This window comes from Larus michahellis, chromosome 1, assembly GCF_964199755.1.
Source record: "Larus michahellis chromosome 1, bLarMic1.1, whole genome shotgun sequence".
NCBI classification, from domain to species: Eukaryota; Metazoa; Chordata; class Aves; order Charadriiformes; family Laridae; genus Larus; species Larus michahellis.
The window spans coordinates 53,294,511-53,314,716 of record NC_133896.1 but is presented as its reverse complement, the minus strand read 5'-3'; the positions used below and the strand labels follow the sequence as shown (position 1 = coordinate 53,314,716).

The 20,206-nt window shown below is 47.3% G+C and overlaps 1 protein-coding gene across 1 annotated transcript; it reads right to left on the bottom strand.

The window, feature by feature from the left end:
• Positions 1-1,455: 1,455 nt before the first annotated feature.
• Positions 1,456-19,959, bottom strand: WDR91 (WD repeat domain 91). Its single transcript, XM_074576151.1, has 15 exons — positions 19,801-19,959; positions 17,902-18,081; positions 16,205-16,411; positions 15,259-15,342; positions 12,975-13,099; positions 10,814-10,991; positions 10,377-10,535; positions 8,109-8,308; positions 7,510-7,660; positions 6,019-6,113; positions 5,520-5,688; positions 4,600-4,708; positions 3,950-4,062; positions 2,994-3,191; positions 1,456-2,101 (listed from the first exon to the last, which is right to left on the bottom strand). The coding sequence occupies exons 1-15, from the start codon at positions 19,921-19,923 to the stop codon at positions 1,937-1,939; spliced, it is 2,256 nt and encodes a 751-aa protein (XP_074432252.1). The 5' UTR covers positions 19,924-19,959; the 3' UTR covers positions 1,456-1,936.
• Between the last annotated feature and the right edge of the window lie 247 nt (positions 19,960-20,206).

Genomic DNA, 20,206 nt, shown 5'->3' with positions numbered 1-20,206 from the left:
ACGTGTCTTAGTTTTGCTGCACAATTGGAGTGCTTCAGACCCAGCAGGTTTGAGGGAGGAGAGTTTTATTTTTGAAAGGCCACTCAGGCACTCTTCCTATGCATGCAGTTAGCACGTCTCTCTCTGCCCCCTTGCTTTGAACAAAAATCAGTCCTGCAGATGTCTCTGAGAGGGAGCACCATCTCTGTCCTTTTCCTCTGGTGAGGCTTGACACGATTGTGCTCAGGTCAGGGACTAGCGCTGAGCTACTCCTAATAATGTTACCAGAATGTTCCTGCCTTTTAGAGCAATCCTCGTGGTGGTCTGGGCAGAAGGTGGTGGGTGGGCTTCTGGTCGCCATGGAACCTTTGCAGATCCCACAGGGATCTGATGGATTTGTAGCTTGTCAAGGGGAAAGGCGTGAAGAAGCGGGCGCAAGTGGGAATAGGGGGAATCCCACCTCAACCTAAGGAAAAACCTTTTCTCTTGTGAGGGTGGTGAGAGAAGGGTGTCAGGGAGCAGCACAGGCATGCTGCTCCCTTGGGGACAGGGATCCAAAGGGGGTCCATCGGACAGCAGGGCAGGGCCTACGTGAGTGAGGGCAGCGGGGTGTTCTCGGGGCAGGCAGCCGAGGGCCCAGAGGGAGGAACAAGTGCCTGGTGAGGCAGCAGCTCTGAGGGCAAGCCAGGGAGTCAGGCCAGGCTGGGCTGCAGTTCAGGTGCAGTGGTGGCAAGTAGGGTCAGGATGCCGCACAGTGACAGCCAGCAAGGGGCAGGGGCAGGCCAAGAAGACAGCCTGAAGCAGCGAGGTCCATGGCCAGCCAGAGGCACAACTGAGCCAGAGCTGGAGACAGGGGACACCATGACAGAGCTCAGGCAGGGGCTGGAGGCCTCTACCCACACCTCAGTGGGCCTCCTGGGCTTATGGGCTGGAGGCCCAGCTCAGCCCACTCATGGCTTATTTGTGCCACAGAGATGTGGAGTCTCCATGCTTGGAGATGCTCCAAACCGGACACGGCCCTGCACAACCTGCCCTTGCTGACACTGCTTTGAGCAGGGTGGGGATGGAAGAGATGAGGCCCCTTCTAGCCTCAATTTTGGCAGGGGTAGACAGCTCCAGTGACAGAGAGCACAATACAGGATCAGACTGGCCCTCCCTCCTATCTACCATCAGGTAGCTGCTAGGCATTATGTAGCTTCTGAACTCCGACACAAGCATTTCTAAGGAAAGGCTCAGGCTCTCTCCTCTTGTTGGTAGCAGATAGCACAAGGGAACACAATACATCCAAGCAAACATAACTGGTTTTGTCCCTGGATGTCTTGCACTGGTTCCCTGCAGCGTGCAGGTATCGGTGCCAGAAGCACCTGGTGAAAGCACAAGGGCCTTTTCTCCCTGCAGCAGACTTTCTTGGCACATCACTGCCCCAGCCACCCTCCCTGTTTTGCAGCAACAACTGAGAAGAGCACAGGAAGCAAGTGCAAGGGAATATTTTTTTTATGGAAAAAAAAAAATCAAAAGAAAAAAAAAAGCACAACAACAAATGCTATACTGAAAGAATACTCTAGTTTTGCACAGGCCTTTCCAGTTTGAACCATCTTATCACCATGCACTGTGCTGCTTCATGCGTACCTCCTCCAGCCTCACCTTCTCCTGCAGAACCCCTGATGTGATCCCAGCAGCCTTCTCGCCACGTGCTACTCAAGACTCCCTAACGGAGGGAGTCCAGCTGCCACAATGGGTCAGTGGAGACTTGTTTTTCAGTGCTGCCACTGATCCGGTCCCATACCGGCATTCTATTGCACAGTGGTTTGGCAAATGTATTTAACGTTTGTCAAGAGGCAAAAGCTACAATGAGAAGAGGGGCTGTGGTTTGCCTTCTCTCCCATGCAGTTTGTTCCTGTGGAGTTAACACTGGTTTTGTCAAGTCTGTTGCTCTTTCCCTTCACCACTGTCCAGGTTAAGACTTTTGAGCCAGTAAGGTTGTTAATTTAATCTTCCCATCCATAGAGGCAGTGAGGCAGGTTCCACAGTCCATGGCCGTGCTCCAATCCACTGTGACAACAGGAGCTCGGTGTCCTCCCAGGGAAAGGCAGCTCTCCAAAACCTTTTCCTCACCATTTAACTAAAAGAAGGAAAGAATAAAATTTTAAGGAGGCAAGTTTCTGCAGTGGGGACAATACACCCACAGAAGCAGCCAAAGCCCGCTACAGACTGCATATCCTTTTCTGCTTAATTATGTATACTGATAATCAGGAAGATTTGAGATGTATTAGCAAACATGAGGAAACAAGCTTCCGGTCTCACAACAGAAGCACGTGTTCTCAAGCAGCTCAGCTTCACTAATGGAACAAGGCAGGCTAAAAGCACACACTGATGAAGAGCACGTAAGTCTAAGCTACGGCTCATGTTAATGCTGGTGCTCTGAATGCCCTAGACGAAAAGAAAAATTCCATCTAATCTGCCTTGCAATGGCTTATACTGATGGGTATTGACTCAAGAGGAGGCAGGCAAGGGGCATGCAATCAGTAACCTCTTGTTTCTGTGGCACAGAAATTTGGCTACTTGGAACCGTTCAGCCTTACATTTCATTTCAGTACATAAGAGAATCAGGCTGGGACTAACATCAGCAAGCATACAAGGCAGATTAAAGATGAGCATCAGTAAACAATCACACATTTTGCATTGAACTGGCATGCATCAATATATTTAGAAAAAAATTAAAACTTTGTCCTAGGCACTTGGACACTAAGGAAAAAACTGTTGCAGCTAAGCTTTAAGAACAAGGAGCACCCATACTCTAGCTACATACAGAGGGCCAAATTCTTACAGAGGGCTCAAACACTTGCTGAACACCACACACTGCTAAAACACACACTGTATGAAACTGAGCAGCAGCTTTGACAGAGCAATGATGGATACATGCTGCTTGAGAACTTCCAGTGGCTGCTCTTTCAGCCTTGTAACAAGAGCTGCACAGATGCCTAGGAGTACTCCCCATTACTTCTCAGACTTACCTTAAAGATTACTCCCCCAGTAGAAGAACACGTCAACATATAGTTGCCCTCAGAGTCAAAAGCAAAAAGCCTTCCTCGTGGGAATTGGACTTGCTTGTACCCACTGTACCCAGACAGAACAAAAGGACCTGTAGCTTCGCTGGGAAGATCATACTCAGACACCTTCAAGCCACTTTTGTGAATATTCCACTGAATAAACTAGAATGACAAAGAGATGACAAAAGCCCATAGTTAAATTGACTGGGATGAAAGTAGAGGGACCATCTGTCATTTTTAAGCAAAGTGGCTATTCCTCACAAACAGAAGATGGCATTTTGACATCCATAGCTAAGTGGCTATATTTATAAAACATAGGCTACAAAGGCTGTAAGAGTGCATACTATCCAGGCAAACATACGCCCTGCCTTCCATGAGCACTGCTGCCTATGTGTCCTTCCACATGGCATGCAGGATCCTCGTGGGAATGCACTTAACTCTCAGCAGCCAAGGACCCACACCTTCAGGCAGCCCCCTCCCTGAGCGACACCTCTATTGCTGAAGACTGCAGAACTGCAGAAATTTAAGCCTTTATTATAAGCAACGGGGAGAGACTGACACGGAAATTTATGCAAAGCGGTCAAGGATCTGCTCCCTGGGTGAATCCCAGATTTCAAATGTGGTGATAATCTCAGGGGCGCAGAGAGGTCATCTTCACATGAATTCCCTAGGAAGGCGATGTCACCCACAGTAGGATTTGTAGACAAGGTTTGAGGCAGCTCCAGCTGTTAATACGCTTTCCAGCCACTCTCTCTGCAGGGACTGAATGCAGCACGGTTATGCTGCACACCTAAGATTATATTTAGCAGCCCGCAGATCCTCCAGATTCTGAAGGTATTTTTACTATGTCCATCACATGGGGAAGACTCCAGAAGGGATCTCCCTGCCCGCTGACCAGTAGAAAGCCACCCAATGCCTACCTTGCCATCCTCGCCTATGCTGTAGACTGTGTTCTCATCATAGCTGAACTCAACAGAGTAGACTTCCCCATCATGTGCCTTCCAGCTCATGGCGCACTCGTGCTGCTGCATATCTGAGGGAAGAATCAGTACTGAACACTCCTCGTACTCACACAGAGCTGAGGTGAAGAGAGAGGGGTCCTTTACATTCATAAAGTCTCTGCCCCAGCCCTCTAAACGAGCTTGGGGGAGCCCAATCCAATCCCACCACCCTGTGCTTAATTCTCCATCATGTGGCTTTTACACTGGCCACAAAAATCATTGCCTGTAACTACCCACCTCTCCCTCCAGCTTTACAGGGCTGCTCACACTGTCAACTGCAGGCATTCTGTATCCATGCCCCACTGCCATCTTTCTTCTCTTCCCCTTGCTATCCTGTCCACCCTCACAGCTTCTGCCAGCTCCATCCTCCCACAGACTGCAGCCTCCACCTCAGCACCCAGACCAGAAGTTTGTGTCAATTCACTCCTGAGAGCTATTGTTGAGAAAATAGCTTCCACCTTGGTGTTCAGGCATGTCCCACAGCTGCTTCCCTGCTGGCAGAAGAACAGTGCTAGAGGCAGCCAGCTGGGGACACTGAGGGGTCACCTCACTGCCCAATTTCAACATACCGAAGAGACGAACAATCCCATCTGCAGCCCCAGTGACCAGCAGGTTGCCATTGTGGTTGAAGGCTGTGCAGTTAATAGCAATAGGCTCAGGCTCCAGGGAGAACTGCAGCTGGAAAGGAAAGTCTGCATTAATACCAAGAAACGGAGATGGAGGGTGCTGAGGAGCTGATCTCCAGGGAAGGGAGGAAAGTCGGTATCTGGTAGCAAGAGCTCCTCCTCCTCCAGTTTGTAGCCCTACACCTTTCATGACTACAGACTTCAAGGCTGGCAGCTGCGTTTTACTGTTGACACTAAACCAACAACTCACATCAGCCAAGCCACAGCTTTTTTTGGCCATGGCCTCAAGGCTGCAAAATCAGCTTCTGGCAGGTATTAGCTTGAGTATGTTGCTTTCTCCTACATGTCAGGGACAGTATTTCTTAAGGGCAAAGGCGAGGGATGGGATAGGATTCCCTGCCAGAATCTGACCCATCTGAATCGAAACAATGGAGAAGATGATATAAGATGACACCTCTGAAAGAAGCACTTCACTTAAAAACAGGTAGGGCAGGGGATATAGCAGAAAAAAAAAAACCCTTCGGTATAGTGTAACTGGAGAAACCCTGAGCAAAGTATCATTCGATCCACTTGGGACATTTCATGTCACAAACCATACGTGCAGGATAGAAACAAGGCTAGGGACTATTTTGAAAAATCCCTCAGAAAAACCCAACACACCAACAAAACAAAAAAACCCCACCCAAACAACACAGCTACTTACACTATTCATTTTTATCCTGCATGGGATAGAGGGGAAGGGAGGGAGGGGGGGGGGGAAAAAGAAGGGTATTGAAAAGAAAGTCCTCATAATTTAGAAAGAGGAAGAGATGACACTCATTCTCCGCAAGCAGACTGAGAAAGGGAAGAAACCCAGCAAGTACCTGCTGCTTCATTGTTTTAGTGTCCCACAGTAGCAGCTTCCCAGGAACTTGGTTCATGCTTTTGCCCCCGGAGCTGACTGCTGAGAAGTCCATGTGCGAGATGGGGCTCTGGGCTGCCGCGGAACAGACAAAGGAGGCCCCACTTGGGCTGCAGGCAAGCGAGAGGATCCTGAAACACAACAAACAGTCTGAACTGCCTCTCTCCAGCAACTGCCTCAAGCACAATACTTGACTACAAGCTTTCGCACTAAGATGCTTCAGGGCAGGGTGCACTGTAAAGACAGACAGCATTCATGTGCTTAGACAGATTTTGAGTGTCTCGCATTTAACTGCACAGTTTTTACCCTGCTCAGACAGGGACTGCCCTCTGCATGAAGGCTAGACAGTCCTGCAGCTACAGGAAAGAAGCAGGAACGTTGAGACTTCACCTACCTTTTCACAGTCAAACGCAACAACATTTTTATATAAAAAAAATAAAAAATAAGTATTCCAGAATTACCTGGGCATGTCTTCATCAATGCTGATTTCACAGAGATTCTTCTTCGCTTCTGTGTCATAAAGACGAACCGTCCCAACCCCACTGCCAAGCAATAGCTTGAAACCAGCAAGAAGGAGACAGAAGGAGTGTGTGTGAGTACAATGACGCTGTTCAACAACCACCAACACCATAGAGTAATTTTTTGTTTCTACTTATGCATCTGGATTAAACATCACTCCATTAAGGTACATCTCGTCCTTCTGTGCATAGCACACTGAGTAGCACTACCCCAGAGCCATAGAAGTCAGAGTGAAAGCACTGCTTTCCAGTGAGAAAAAGATCTGATAGGCACTACGGTGGAGTAAAAGCCACTTTCTAGAGTATGGCTCAACATTATAGGATGCAAAACATACATGCAGTCTCAATATCTAGGTGAGCACGGAAAGACTAGCACAGAATTAGCAATCTTAAGTTTAAGAGCAAAACCAAGTAGAAGCCACCTCCTTTCATCCAGGGGAGAACGAAATCATTCAGAAGGGCTCACACATGCTTTATCAATGGTGCTACAATTTAAATCAAAAGTAAAACCATGGAGAGACGCATTTCAAAGGAAATTCAGCAAGCCAGATCCTTCTCACTTTGGAGCCTGATTTGCTGCTGAATCCCCATGTATTTCAGAAAGAAGACTCTTTCTATCAGAAAGTAGGAAATAAACTCCACAAAGCAGAAGAAACATCAGAACAACTGCATAGACAACTTCCTTTTTAAGAGCAAAACAGAAGAAAGAGACAAGCTGTAGCACCAGCTCTTCACAGGTGGCATTTTGGGGTTAGCAGCAACACATCATCAGTGCCAGAACATGAACAATGTTCCCTCAGTTGCAGGCCTGCCTTCTCACGCAGCCCTGTCTCTTCGCCAAGGCCACAAAACACTAGCAACAGTTCTAGGACTCAGAAGAATGCATGTAATTTAAGGCTCCTCTCTGGTAACAGAACTGGAGAAAATGCGCTATAGGAAACTGTCATGATATTTAAACAAGCCCCGAGCTCCTTTTGCACACACCACCCCCCAACTCATAAGGCACCAGTATAACACTGGCTATGGAGCCCTTTTCATCCCTGCACAAGCAGAATGCCACCCTGCTCTCCCTTCCCTGCTCAGGGTGGGAGTAAAGCTCCACAGCTCCCTGCTGCAGAGTTCCCAGGGGCTGTTGTACCAGCTTGCCTCTGCCTGCATTTACAAGTGGCTGTCTGCTCTGCCTGGAGAGGGGCACTTCTCTTAAAGGAGCTACTTCTATCCTGCAGCTGTACCTGCGCTGCAGCTTGGGAACTTCTGTCTCAGGGCAACCAGCAGTGAATTCCTTGCTCAATACACAGGGCACACTCCCCACTCTAGTGCTCTAACTGAGGCAGAAACAAACTGTTGCTCTGATCTTACCCTCAGTGCAGCTGCCTAGAAGTTAATGTGCAACATCCTCTGTGACTCTCGAGCCTCCACACACAGACTACTCACCAGCCGATCACGCTTGGTCGCCCATTCCAGAGACAGCAATGGAGATTTGGAAATGGATGAAGCTTTAGTTTGCATTATGGGGTTAAAAGACCAGACTTTGATGACCCCGTCCACATCCAAGCTGGCCACCCTCCGTCCAGAACAATCAACCCTATGTGTAGAAGGAAACTGATTGGATATTTTTCTCCCAAAAGTTCTTAGATGCGAGTAGATACCCCAGTAATCCTTCCTCTCCTGGCCACACACCAATTCTTTCTGCAGAAATCAGAACTTCCTTGCGCCCCTTCGTGTTCCGTCCACAATAACTGGCACAATGAAGCACACCAAGCTCCACATGCAAAGCAGAATGCCCTTAAGTAATACCATCCCGCTTTCCCAGGGAGTTTCCTCCTGGCTGGCATCTCCCAGTCACAAAAATCTCCATCCACTCTCACTGTACAAGCTACAGGCTATTTTCAGTCACACCAACTTGAACATCCTATAACTGAGAGTACATGCACAACGTGTTGGACAGAACAGAGGCTGGGAGAAAAAGGCCAGACACGGCTGCTCCTCTACAGAGGTTTCTATAAGAAAGCCCTCTTCTGCCAGTCTGTTACCTGCAGTACATGATGGACGAATGGTGCTCCCCATACTCCTCCTGGCTCAGGACGATGAAAGGCTGCTCCTGCCGGACTCCCACAGCCTCTGCGCTGCTGGTAGGCATTTTGGTTGAAGTCTCTACTTGCTCAGCATGCAGCTCTGAGCACGGCTCTGCCTCAGCTGTGCTAATATCCGTTTTCTTCTCAATACTTTGGCCCTGAAGGAAGAAATCTTGTATGAAATACGAGGAAGCAGCAGCTCCAGATCAAGCTCTTCAGCCGCCCCAGCCTGCTGGGAAAAATACCAAGAAGCTCCACTGAAACAGAAGCATTGTCAGCTCAACACTCTTTCTGCCAGGGACCTTTCTCAGCACAAGGATAGTGTGTTACACAACTGCACCATTTAATATGGCCTCCTTGGTTGTGGAGTCGTTTATATCCCACTCCATATGCCCAGCCATACATACATTTTCCTGTAATAATTAAAGGAACCACAGCATCTGTTCGGCATACCTCAGCTGATACTAGAGGCCCATTTTGATGGCATTAGAGCACAGATTCACAAGCAAATCAACATATTTCAATGAAATCTTGCATTCAGCAATATGAGTTAAGTCTGTATAATATGCAGTTCAGTAAACCTGCACAAAAACTCTTGTTGGATGGTAAGCCCCAGTGGATGGATTATCCTCATCTGCCAGAGACTGTTTATGCACACTGCGTCAACCACTGCAGCCAACTGACTGATGACAACAGCAGAGTCGACACACGAGTCAAAAAGCTTAAAATCCAACTTGACAGGGCAGACAGAACAAATGGAGTTTTAGGAGGTGAAGGTATCTGAATGAGACAAGATCTGGACTGCAGCACACATAAGTGTTTGAAAGCAGCATAGTCCTCCCTTGCCGCCAGAAGCTGAACAAGAAGCAGATATAGCGCACAAACCAATAAAACATCTGCAAGCATTCCTTTGCTAAACCATCCTCTGAAGATGAAATGCCCCAAAATGGTATTGGTGGTTTTGAATCCCTGTTCCCTAACATATCCCTGCCTTATTTATAGTAGCTTTCACATCTTGAGCAATGGGTCAAACACTGCATAATCACATCATCTGAAATCACAAAGCTGGAAGAGATTGGGAAATAAATCAAAGAATGCCGCTCTCTGCATTAGTTTATGTAGGGAGATAACAACCAACGAATGACACTCATGTGAAAGAAACAGCGCTGCCTTTCAGTTAGCTTTCTGTTCTCAATGCATGTGAGCAAAAAGGAAAGTATTAACTGCTTCCTCTATAGCACCAGAAGAAACTTTTACAGAGCCAGGAAAACACCGCCTTAACCTGGAACATCACAGAAAAGAAAGTCAAAGGATACCCTTGGGAAACAGCTTTGCAATTTTCTGACCAATGTTTAATTAAAATGTTTTAAATGAGCCATAAAAAAAAAAAAACATTCTCTCAGAGCCTTCAATGCTAAGTGTGGAGTAATTTCTCTTCTCTAAAACAGCACTCCCCCCCACAAAACAGCCACATATATGGGCCTATAGGCAACAATCCCTCACCACTGTCTCTCCCCCAAGGCAGAGCGTTTCACGCAGCCAAAACAAACATGGCTGAGATGCTGCCATCATTCCTCCTGTGCTTGGTATCCTTTGACCAAGTGGCTGCTGAAAGCCAGACAATACACAGGTGAACAGAAGTCCACTGACCTTCAACAGTTAAAATCCGGGACAGTTTTATTATTTCATTAGATTAGAAAGCAAGGCACACCCCCAGGCAAAACTGCAACATACAGTGCAAAAAAAACTCCAAAAAGCAAAACATTGCTACAAAGGATATTTCCACTCCTATCCAGGAAAACTTTCTATCATTTTTTATCTGTCCCACACAGAGCCTGCACAAACCAGCAGGAAAGAGCTTACTTGGGCAGAATGGGTGAGCCAAGCCCACCGCCACCAAACAATGGGGATTATTACAAGGTATTTGAACTTAACCATTAAGGTGGATGAAATGTGCCCTTCCCCAGGACCAGGCTGTTGAAAAGATCATGACAAAAGACAACTCTTCCGTTTGAAATGTCGACACTGATTCCCTTCTAGGGACACAGAAATAAACCGAGTGTGGAAGGAGTTGATTAACTCTAAGAGATTAACCTTTGATACAGTTATATCAGAGCAGCAATTCAGAAGCTTAACAGGAACACTTGCACTTGTTTTATCACCTAGCACAAACAACTACAGAAATACCAGCCCTCTGCTACCCAGCCTTGCGGTGTTGCCCAGTACCTGGAAGGTCCCTTTTGACAGCAGTTCCTTCCTTTCCTTCCCATGCTCTTGCAAGCGCTTCTGCCGCTGCTGCAGGGAACTTGACTCGCCTGCTACTAACCCACTGAAGTGGCTCTTCCCATCCTTACAGCCCACTGTTCCGTCTTTTCCTTTGGCACTCTGGAAGGCAAAGGAATGATTTGGCAAAGTTACACTTGTGCTAGGCTGCAGAACAAACAGCAAACGCGAAGGCAAAGAAACCAAGCACCTGCAAGGGCTCCACAAGCCCCCACACAACAGCAGCCGTTCTTGTGCTGCATTCAGGCCCAGCATACACTCGCAAGGAAGGAAAGGACATTTTATTTTTTCAGGTGGAAGCAAAAGCTTGGAGCAGTGCTGTGCTGCAAGTTAACTCCTTGGATACCAAGCACCTTTCAACAAACACAGCCGAGAATTACCTGGTGATTTGTCGGTTCTTTCTTCCCTAGCAGCACACTGACAGTCTGCGTTGGAGAAGCCCCACTTGCATGGGCTGGTCTGGAAGGGCCTTTTTTACTTTGGGAGAGAAAAGAGGACAGAAAGCCTCCCCGAGACTGAAGAGAATGTGCAGTACTCCTCTGGCTGCAGGTCATATCACTAATTGGGGGGGGGGGGGGCGGGGGGGGAAAGACAAACATAAACCACCAAATAGAATATGGAAGCGTAGCCAGACAACCTGATCAAAGACCACCCAACAAGCAAAGTGCCAGCTGTTTGAACCACTGGAGAACAGATGTTCCTTTCCAAGCCAATGGGCCACTATGCATTAAAAAACTGTTGTTTTAAAACATTCTGTTAGTGCCTGGAGCAGATCATTATAATTAGCGTAACCAAAGCTCACTTCTCAGAGATGCCATTGAGACAGAGGGCGCAGCTGTTGCTGAATCCCCTGTAGGGCCACCTCAAACTCCTTCCACTCCATCTGGTTAGTTGAGAAAGACCCTAAGGGATAGGCAGGGGAATACAGATTTCCAAAGAACCTGTTCAGCTGGGATTCCCAATTCAAGGCATAAAACAGACCTACTTCGAGAGGCATTCAGTATTCAGTGTTTCACTGAACATCCTTAGATATTCAGCAAGTCAGGTTCACCAATTTTAAAGCACAGGCTCTCAAAAACAGGACCCAAAGAAAATAAGAAAGTTTAGGTCCATTTCTACGATTACACACACCTCCCTTTCTCAGCCCACAATGCCAAGAGCAGCAGCTGCTTCCCAGAACGTAACTGTCTGACCTCACTCCGTTACAGCTTCCTCTGAGAGCAGAGCACCACTCAGGGGAAGGGGAACACAATCACCTTCACTGCCCCTACCCTCTCTTCTAGGAAGGAACCTTTCTACCAAATTTGGGCTTTGGGTTGAGCAGATACGTGGAACAAGCACCCAGAACTGGCCCCCCGGCTAAAAGAAAAGTTTCACGCACAAGAAATGTCACTTCTAAGGCAAGTTTCTCTGATACAAATAGATAAAAATTAATATGGGAATAAATTATCCCACCCCTCATGTCCCTCTCCCCATGCATGCAGATGCACACCAGGCCTTTCCACACAGCATAGCTAAAAAAAAAAATAAAAATCTCAAATTAAACTCTGTAGCCTGTCCTGTGCAGAGCAGTTATTCAGATAGTTTACCAGACACTTAAGTCTCTTTAATCAGACTTTTAGACTAAAACAAAGACTTTGTGTGTGGTCTCTGCTACAACTTCTATTTGTCATTGTCAGCAGCATAATTTGATCAATCCCCCTCCTATCTGAATAGAAGTGAAAGAAGCACATGAGAAAGTCAAAGCCCCAGCAGTGCTATTAATACCTTGTGGCTAAGCCTAAGCTACATTTGCTTTCAGATCCTTTAAAAGCCAGGGGAAAAAAAAAAATAAAAATCTCAGTAACACAATGAATTCAAACACACAGACTTACTTCGCATGACTGTGTACTGAGGTGGAAAAAATATCAGAGTTTAAATAACAATTGAACAAGGTGTATCACTGTGTACATTGCCTAATTTCTGCAGACAGGAATACAACAGATGTAGCCTAAAACACACTTCAACTGCAGCAAGTTTGTAGGGAATTCTGTGCATAACTGAGCCTCGCAGAGAGAAACTCCTTTTCCCTTGATTTCACAAAAGCAACAAAGCATCTCTGTGTAACAAGGACCCCTTTGGGTCATACAGTTACAGTGCCTACAAAACAGCACAGGGCACTCGCCCACTGCACCACAGGCACTAAAGAAACTAGGAGTCAAGAGACAATCCACTTCATTTGAGCAATACTGCAGGGATTACACTGCTACCAATGCCCTGGCTGCCCAGAACACCTTGGTGCAATGCCGAGAGCGGAGCGGAATCACTTCCATGAGTGCTTGGGCTCTCACTGATTGGCAAGAATCTCTCCCCCAAATGGTGGGAGAGATGCCCATCTTGAATTTCTCCATTAAACCCACTTAAGTCACCAGAATTTGTGTCTGGATGTCTTCCTGCATTGATTCCCACTGCAGGGAACAAGGAAATGACCCTGCACAAGCCTCCCTGACCCAATAAAAACCAGTAGAGCCCGTCCCCAGCTCCTCCTCCGCAGGCACTCACAGCTCAGAGTCCCCTAGTCGATCCATGTTGGCCACATAGGCAGGTAACTTGTGATGCACAACTGCTTGTTCCACCTCCAGTTCCTCTTTCTTCAAGCGGGAGGATTCAGCCTGCAAAGCAAACAGCTACAACGAGAGAAGAGAGCCAAGTAAAGAGGGGGTCACCGAGATTCACCTCCTTCCCACATGCTGAAATTGTTTATTCTTTTTATTTCAACAGGAGAAGGGTGGGGAGGGAAGAAAGCTGCTCTGACTGGCTGAGCACCACGTTAGTCCAAGAAGTCAAAACAGTCAGCACTTTACACATGTGAAACTGGAGCCTACTTAAAACCCTTTAACTCTTCTCCTTGGGCTGTCACTGTAGGGACATTAATGGTTCCAGGAAATGAGAGCCAGCCATGGCAGAGCTGATCAGCCACTCCATGCCAGCAGCTCAAGGCCAGGGCAATGCATGTGACCAACAGCAGCGATGTATGTGCGCCCAGCCTAGAAGGTAATCTTCTTGCCACAGCCCAGGGTTTGGTGAGCTGGCAGGGTGCACTGAGGCCAACGCCATCAGGTCACTCTGAAATCCAGCTCCACACCCTTCCCAGCTCCCTCCCAAGGATGACAGCAAGATTTATCTCCACATTATGGAGAAAGAGACATTTTTCTTTCCCCCCCCTCTTAGCAGAGGGGAACCTCAGGATGCAGCTTTCTGTGACAGATGTGGTTTATGCCTGTGACTCTTGTTCACATGCAGAGTTCCTCAGGCTTTGCTGTTTCCATACATCTGTTTTTCAGATAAAATTCTTCCTTTTCCTTTTATCAGAGTATTTAAGGAAATAAATTACAAGAAGAAAAAATGAGCTTCAGAAATCCAGCTTGCTATTCATGTATTTGCATTGTTTCAACAGTGAAATCAGGATCACTACTTAATTTGAACTAGCATTGAATTCGATATTTACTCATGCCTTTTTTTTTTTATTTAAAGCTGTATTCTATACATAGCTGCTTCCTTTTCTGACCTGAGCAGTTCTCCAAAAAGGGAAGTCTAGTTTTTACCTCTGCCTATTTGCCAGAGAACACTTACACAGCCTGTAAGTGACACCAATCAACATACTACAAACAAAAGACAGCTTTAATTTGACTAAAAGTACAGAATACAAAATTGGAGGAAATAAGAGAGCTGTATTTCAAAACACATCTTATCCTGCCATCCCTATTCACTGATCACCTTTGCAGAACTCTCCTGCCAACTTCCACCTGATCCCCTGACTCCATACAGTTCACAGCGGCAAACACCACTTTTCTTCTGAAAAAAAGCCTCCTTTTTGAAATCAATTAGTCTATTTTTACTTCAACATTTTTAGGACAAATGAACAGTGTTTATCAGCTACCGTAACAGTTGAAAGAGGAAGCACAACATACAACATAATGTTTTGTAATGCAGGAGGTAAAGCGCAAAATTTACTTTACTGAAGTATTCATACAAAGAGCGCTTTTACTTGGTCTGTTTGAGGAAGTGAAACTAAAGTCCTGCTTACATGAAGAAGGCTTCCCCCTTGTACATGATCATCCACATGTGATCTGTAGTTTAGAAAGTTCTTAAACTGTAGATTTCCTAAATCTTTCTAACAGGAAATTACACTGGGAAAGGACCAACCCATGTTATACATGCTTACACTCTCTCTCTAAGCATCTGATGATGATACCGTCAAAAACAAGACATGGAGCTGGGTGACATTTTCCTAGAGTTAGGAAACAGATATTCACACCATTTCCATTCATTGATCTAAATTGCTTTAAGTGCACTTCAACCATGGTAAAGTGGCCATTTTAGAAGTAACAGCTTCCGCATCTTTGCCAGAAGCCGTTGCCTGTCTCTGTTGCTCCATCAGCTAAAATCTGGAAGTGACTGAATACTTTTCACAAGTTCCCATGCAAAGTAGTCAGCCATACATGCCCTTAACTTGCCAGTAGTTTCAGCTTGTCTTGACTTTGGAGTGTAGCAGGAAATGAGTTTACACGGTATCCAGCCACCTGTCAGACAGTGCAGGGAGAGGGACAGTCACCTCCAGCGGAGGGGCAGTTAACACCCTAAACAGACACGTCACAATATGATCACAACCCTAAGTTTGCTAGAGACAGCTGAAAGATAAACGAAAGTAACGAAGGACTTATACAACAATCTGCCTTGGAATAACGGCACTGAACAGTTGCAACTTTCTTGAATGGATGGAATTAATTTTACAAAACTCACAGCTTCAGACAGTCAGCGACTAAACAGTGACTTCAGTTCTGACCTTATGCCGCAATGATTCATTTTCTTCTTGTATGAGACTGCTCCTGAGACATTCAGCTTCAAAGTTCAAAATGACTGGAACCGGTGAGGAATGTTAAAGAAAACCAAGGCAAGAACTCGCGTGCATGTGGCTTAATTCTAAAAGCCAGCGCTTCATACTGGCCACCGGCCCGTAAGACAGCAGAGCTGCCCAGTCCATACTACTAGCAAGAAGCATGTGCAAGGCCAGAAGACTAGTAACAGCTTAGTTACCTAAACCAACTTTGTACTTTCCTTGTACTTTACGGTTGCACAAACTGTTTCACATAGGCTTTGCAAGGATTTTTAGATTCTTCCTTTTTACATGTCAGAAGCGGAGGACAAGACAGGTTATGTTACTGCATTAGTGCACACTGAAGAAACAGTTGAAGATGAGCTGTATTCCGGCTGCACTGTAAACCTGCCCATCAGCAAACAAACAAGGTCAGAGCTCGGTAGCATGGGACAAACGGTGTTATTTCTGCCACTGTTGAACTGCCCTGTTACAGTGAGCTGTCACTAGACAACACTGTGAACATGTACCCAGTGAAAGGTCTAACAGAAGATGCTAGTTCCGTTATGGACTATGACCCAAGGTTGCATACTATGGTTCTGTACTACGCCAAGCAAACTGGAACAGCGTTTCAGAACAAGATGTGCACAAGATTGCCAGTCACCAGCATAGGGATGAGTTCAGCATTAGCAACAACCACAATTGTTTGTGCTCAGGGAATATAATGTATCATTAGATAATTGAACAATAACTATTCCAACATCCTCTGGTAAACACCAGCTTCCTATTAAGTCTTGGCTCTGAACAATCACCTGAAAGCAGCAAGTTCTGTAATACTGTATTTTTGGCACCACTGTTAATAGTACGTAACACCAGAGCAAAGGAGATTTAACTATTAGTTGCCAAAAAGGATATGCATGCACTGAAATAAGACACTCAGGAAGTTGTGCAGAGACACAATAAACGTATCTGCCCACTGGCGCGAGAAATAGGTGGCGAAGGTGGGGTTGGAGTCTGGGGCAGGGAGGAAGGGCAGGACAAACCAATCCTTCCACTCCGCCTGGTTCTGGAGCTCGGAGGCCTGCTTGAGGAAAAACTCCTGTGCCTTGTCATTGCGGCCGGTCTGAAACACAGCAAGAACAACAACAGGGCTCATGCTTCCATTCACACCACCACATGGGTTCTAGGAATATTTGCTCGGTGTTATGAATACACTAACTACTTTCACCACCCAACAGAGCTGTTAGAGTTAACAGATTCATCTAGGAACAAAAGAATCTCAAATGCACTAGAAGAAGCTCACAAATGCCCTTAAATCCAACCTTCTTTTAGTCTTGTTTCAAGGCTGAAGCAAATCGAACTAATCACTTACACTGACTTCCAGCTAAACCAGTGCAGTTTGTCCACTGACATAAGACATGAGCATTCATGTACAGGACCAAAGTATACTTCGAATTACTCAAGTCTACAGCAGATGGAGCCTGAAAAGGCTTCCATCTGATACATTATTCAGACAGGACAGTGACGCCTCAGGGTAAGCACAGGGCAAAACAAACAAAACACGAAAAAATGCACTTCCAGAAATGTGCATTAGATTTTGACTCCTCCACCAACATCCATAATTAAAGATTTTCAGTCAGGGAATCAAGGAGGAAACATCACTTCTAAATGATAAGAAGTGAACAGTGAGTTCCCGACAGGTATTTGTCTGTTCTGTTTGCCAAAGCCCACCCTGTCTTATATATTCCATTGACTTTCCTTGGGTTTCAAGAAGATAATCTCTGCTCCATTTTAAGCTCGTTATTTTCTGTTCTATTCAAAGCAAACAAAAAACATTCACTCAGTTTCTCTCCCACATTACCTTGTACAGATTTGAAGCCCACTTCTCCCCTCTCTTATGAGCTAAAGCTCAAGACTACCAACTTCAAGTCTCCTTTTTTTCTTCCGGACTCTCCAACTGCCTTGATGCTGTAAGAACTGCGGCGCCTGGAAGGACTGGATGAGTCCTGCCAGCAGGATGGAGTGGGAGGAATACAGACAATCCTGCCTGTTGATCCCCAGTGCTGCATTAAGGCCCTGCCCTGCACTTCTGCTGCCCGCTCAATCGTTCCTTATTCTGCATGGGAGCAGTTGTCTACTCCTACCTCCATACAGGCGCTTGGCGTTTTTTTCTCCCCATTTCTTCAACTTAAGAAGATTGCTTTGAGCACTGTTCTTTGCCTTCCTCTGTCCTCATGGCAATGCCATGCAAGGAGGTGTTTACAAACCTTGTGATCGCTCCCGGTATCCAAGTTATTAACGGAGGCTGAGCAGGACTGAGCTAGCAGTACAGCCATCCTCTCTGAGGGGGACCTGCCTTCATGTTCGAGTGTGAATATCCTGCACCCAGCTAACCGCATTTCCCTCTCGCCTGAGCTTCCATATCCTGCTTACAAGCTTGTCATGTGAGGCCACGTCAAACTCCTTACTACACTCCTGATATATGACACATGAGTTGCGTGTCCCTTACCCACCAGGCCAGTCAAGAGGCTCACAAGGGTATTTCATTGCTCTGGTTTCAGAGACCAGGATCCTTTTTAAAAAAGAAGCTTAAAAAAAAAAATCAAACACTACCTGAACAGTATGGACGAGGTAGTATCGGAATAAGCTGGTTTTCAGCTTGTTCACTGTTGGCCGGTACACATCTTCCAAACGGCTGAAAAGGCGTCGGTCCAGATAACTCCAGTAATCCCGCAGGGCAGACAGATCGTAGCTCTGAACGAACTGCTGCAGCTGGTCCACTATCTTATCCACCTAAAGAGGGCAAAACAGGGAAGACTACAGTCACGTGAAGGCTTTTCCGGCACAAGACACTGTCTGAAACTTAATGCTGAGAAGCCTTAGCTGCACAAATGCTGCTACAATCTGGCACTTATGCATTAGCTATTTTCCTAATCCAGGAAACACTCTGCATTTTCTGTTAGCACTCTTCAACTCTGCAGCACCTTCCAAATAAAAAAAAGAAAGAAACATTAAAGGAAATAGCCAATAGATTTTTGGCAAAAAGATCACATTTTGCTAAACACAGTTGGTGGTGTTTTTTGCAAGTAAGCAAACCTTTTAACTTCTTTTAAGAGTCAGTTGATAATGAAGAAATGGGAAAATGTGATTAGATGTTGAAAACTCAAGTTTTAAAGTAAAAGGAAAAACCTGTATTTAGCCAACAGAAAGAGGAAAAAAAAAAATCTGTTATACTGGACTCTTTGAAGTACCTTTATCTAATAACATCATCCACTAACAAGGCAGGCATAAGTCTGCAACAATTTTTTTTTTGTCATTGTATCTCTTTGAAAATCATTTCATCATTATGAATAAGGCAGAATGGTGGTGTGAGAATAGATTTTTAGTTCAGTGATTTCTGACGGCCAAGAGAGGCATCAGAAAAAATAAAAACCTGGACCCCATACAAAATGCAGAAATTCAGGAGTTAAAAGTAAAACTAACACAGTTGTTTAATATGTGGTTTGTTCCTCTCTCATCAGTTAAGTGTCTTAGGACATCATCCAGATGGCTTCCTACAGATAGAGGAAACCTGTGACCCCAGCAGTTCCTTCTTAATTTTGTCTTAGACAGCATTATCCCACTTAAATCGACTGTTTGCCCATCTCTAAACGTGAACAAAGTGCTGGTGTTTTAAAAATAAAAGCAACATGTATTACGAATGACAAAGGCAGTACTGCTGGTTAAAGAAAAAAATCTGACCATTCAAAATACTACATTCGGTGCCTAGAACTGCTGCTACAGAAACATGAGGGACTGAAATTCTATTTTCGAGGCTGGCAATTTCTGCACCGATTTCCACGTATCCAGCAAGGCTGCTGGTGCTTCCAACATCCCAACTGAGGAGCGGATCGGCAAAGCCGCTGGAGGAACGCCTCCTGGCCAAGAAGGGAGACACCAAAGAGGTGTCCTCCTGCCGCTGCCCTCTCCTCCGTTCCTCTCAGCACGGAGCTGAGAGCCCGCCGGTGGCTTTCCAGCTCGGACACCGGGTCTGAAGACGGCGGTTTGGGATGGGACGGGACGGGCCGAGCCGGGAACGGCGGCCCCCGCCGGCCGAGAAGACGGGCGCGTGGATGAAGCCCGTCGCCCGCCGCCGCTTGGGAGCCAGGCAGAAGGAGACCCTTCCACCGGCTAAAGACCGACACCCCCCCGCCACTTAGAGCCTGCGCGTACATAAAGGAGGATGCGGGGGGGTCCCGCCTGCGCGGCCGGCCGGGCCCCGGCACCCAACCCAGCCCAGCCCCGCGCGGGTGGGGGGCGGCCGCCCCTGAGGTGAGCCGCTTCCGCGGGGAAGCGGGAGGGGGGCGCTCCGAGAGCTACCCCGCCGCCGCCCGGCCCGCTCCCCTCACCCAGCCCCAGGAGCAGAGGGGCGGAGGGGTGCCCGCGGCCTGCCCCAAGGACCGCGTCCTCTCCGGGGGGCACCCGCGCCCGGCGTCCCACCGGGAAGGAGGGAGGGATGCGGCCGCCGCTCACCCGGAAGCCCTTTTCCCGGTCCGCCTTGATCTCCGCGTCCAGCTGCTTCAGAGCGGCGGTAAAGCCACGGAAGAGCAGATACTCCCGCACCAGCTCGTCCGTCCGCTCCGCCGCCGCCGCCATGGGGGCTCCGCGGCGCCGCCGGCTCCGCCCGCCCACGGGCGGGGGGGGCCGGCCCCGGGCGGGGGGGGCCGGCCCCCAGCGAAATGGCCCGGCCCTCTGCCAGGAGGACTACAAACCCCAGCATGCTTGCCGCGCCCGCCTAGCGCAAGGAATGCCGGGACTTGTAGTCCTCCGCTGCTGCACATGCGCGCGGCCCCGCCCGCCTTTTCCCGCCTCTTCGTTGCACCCCCCCTCCCTCCCCTCCCATCCCCTCCCATCCCCTCCAAGGGCCTACGGCCCGCGT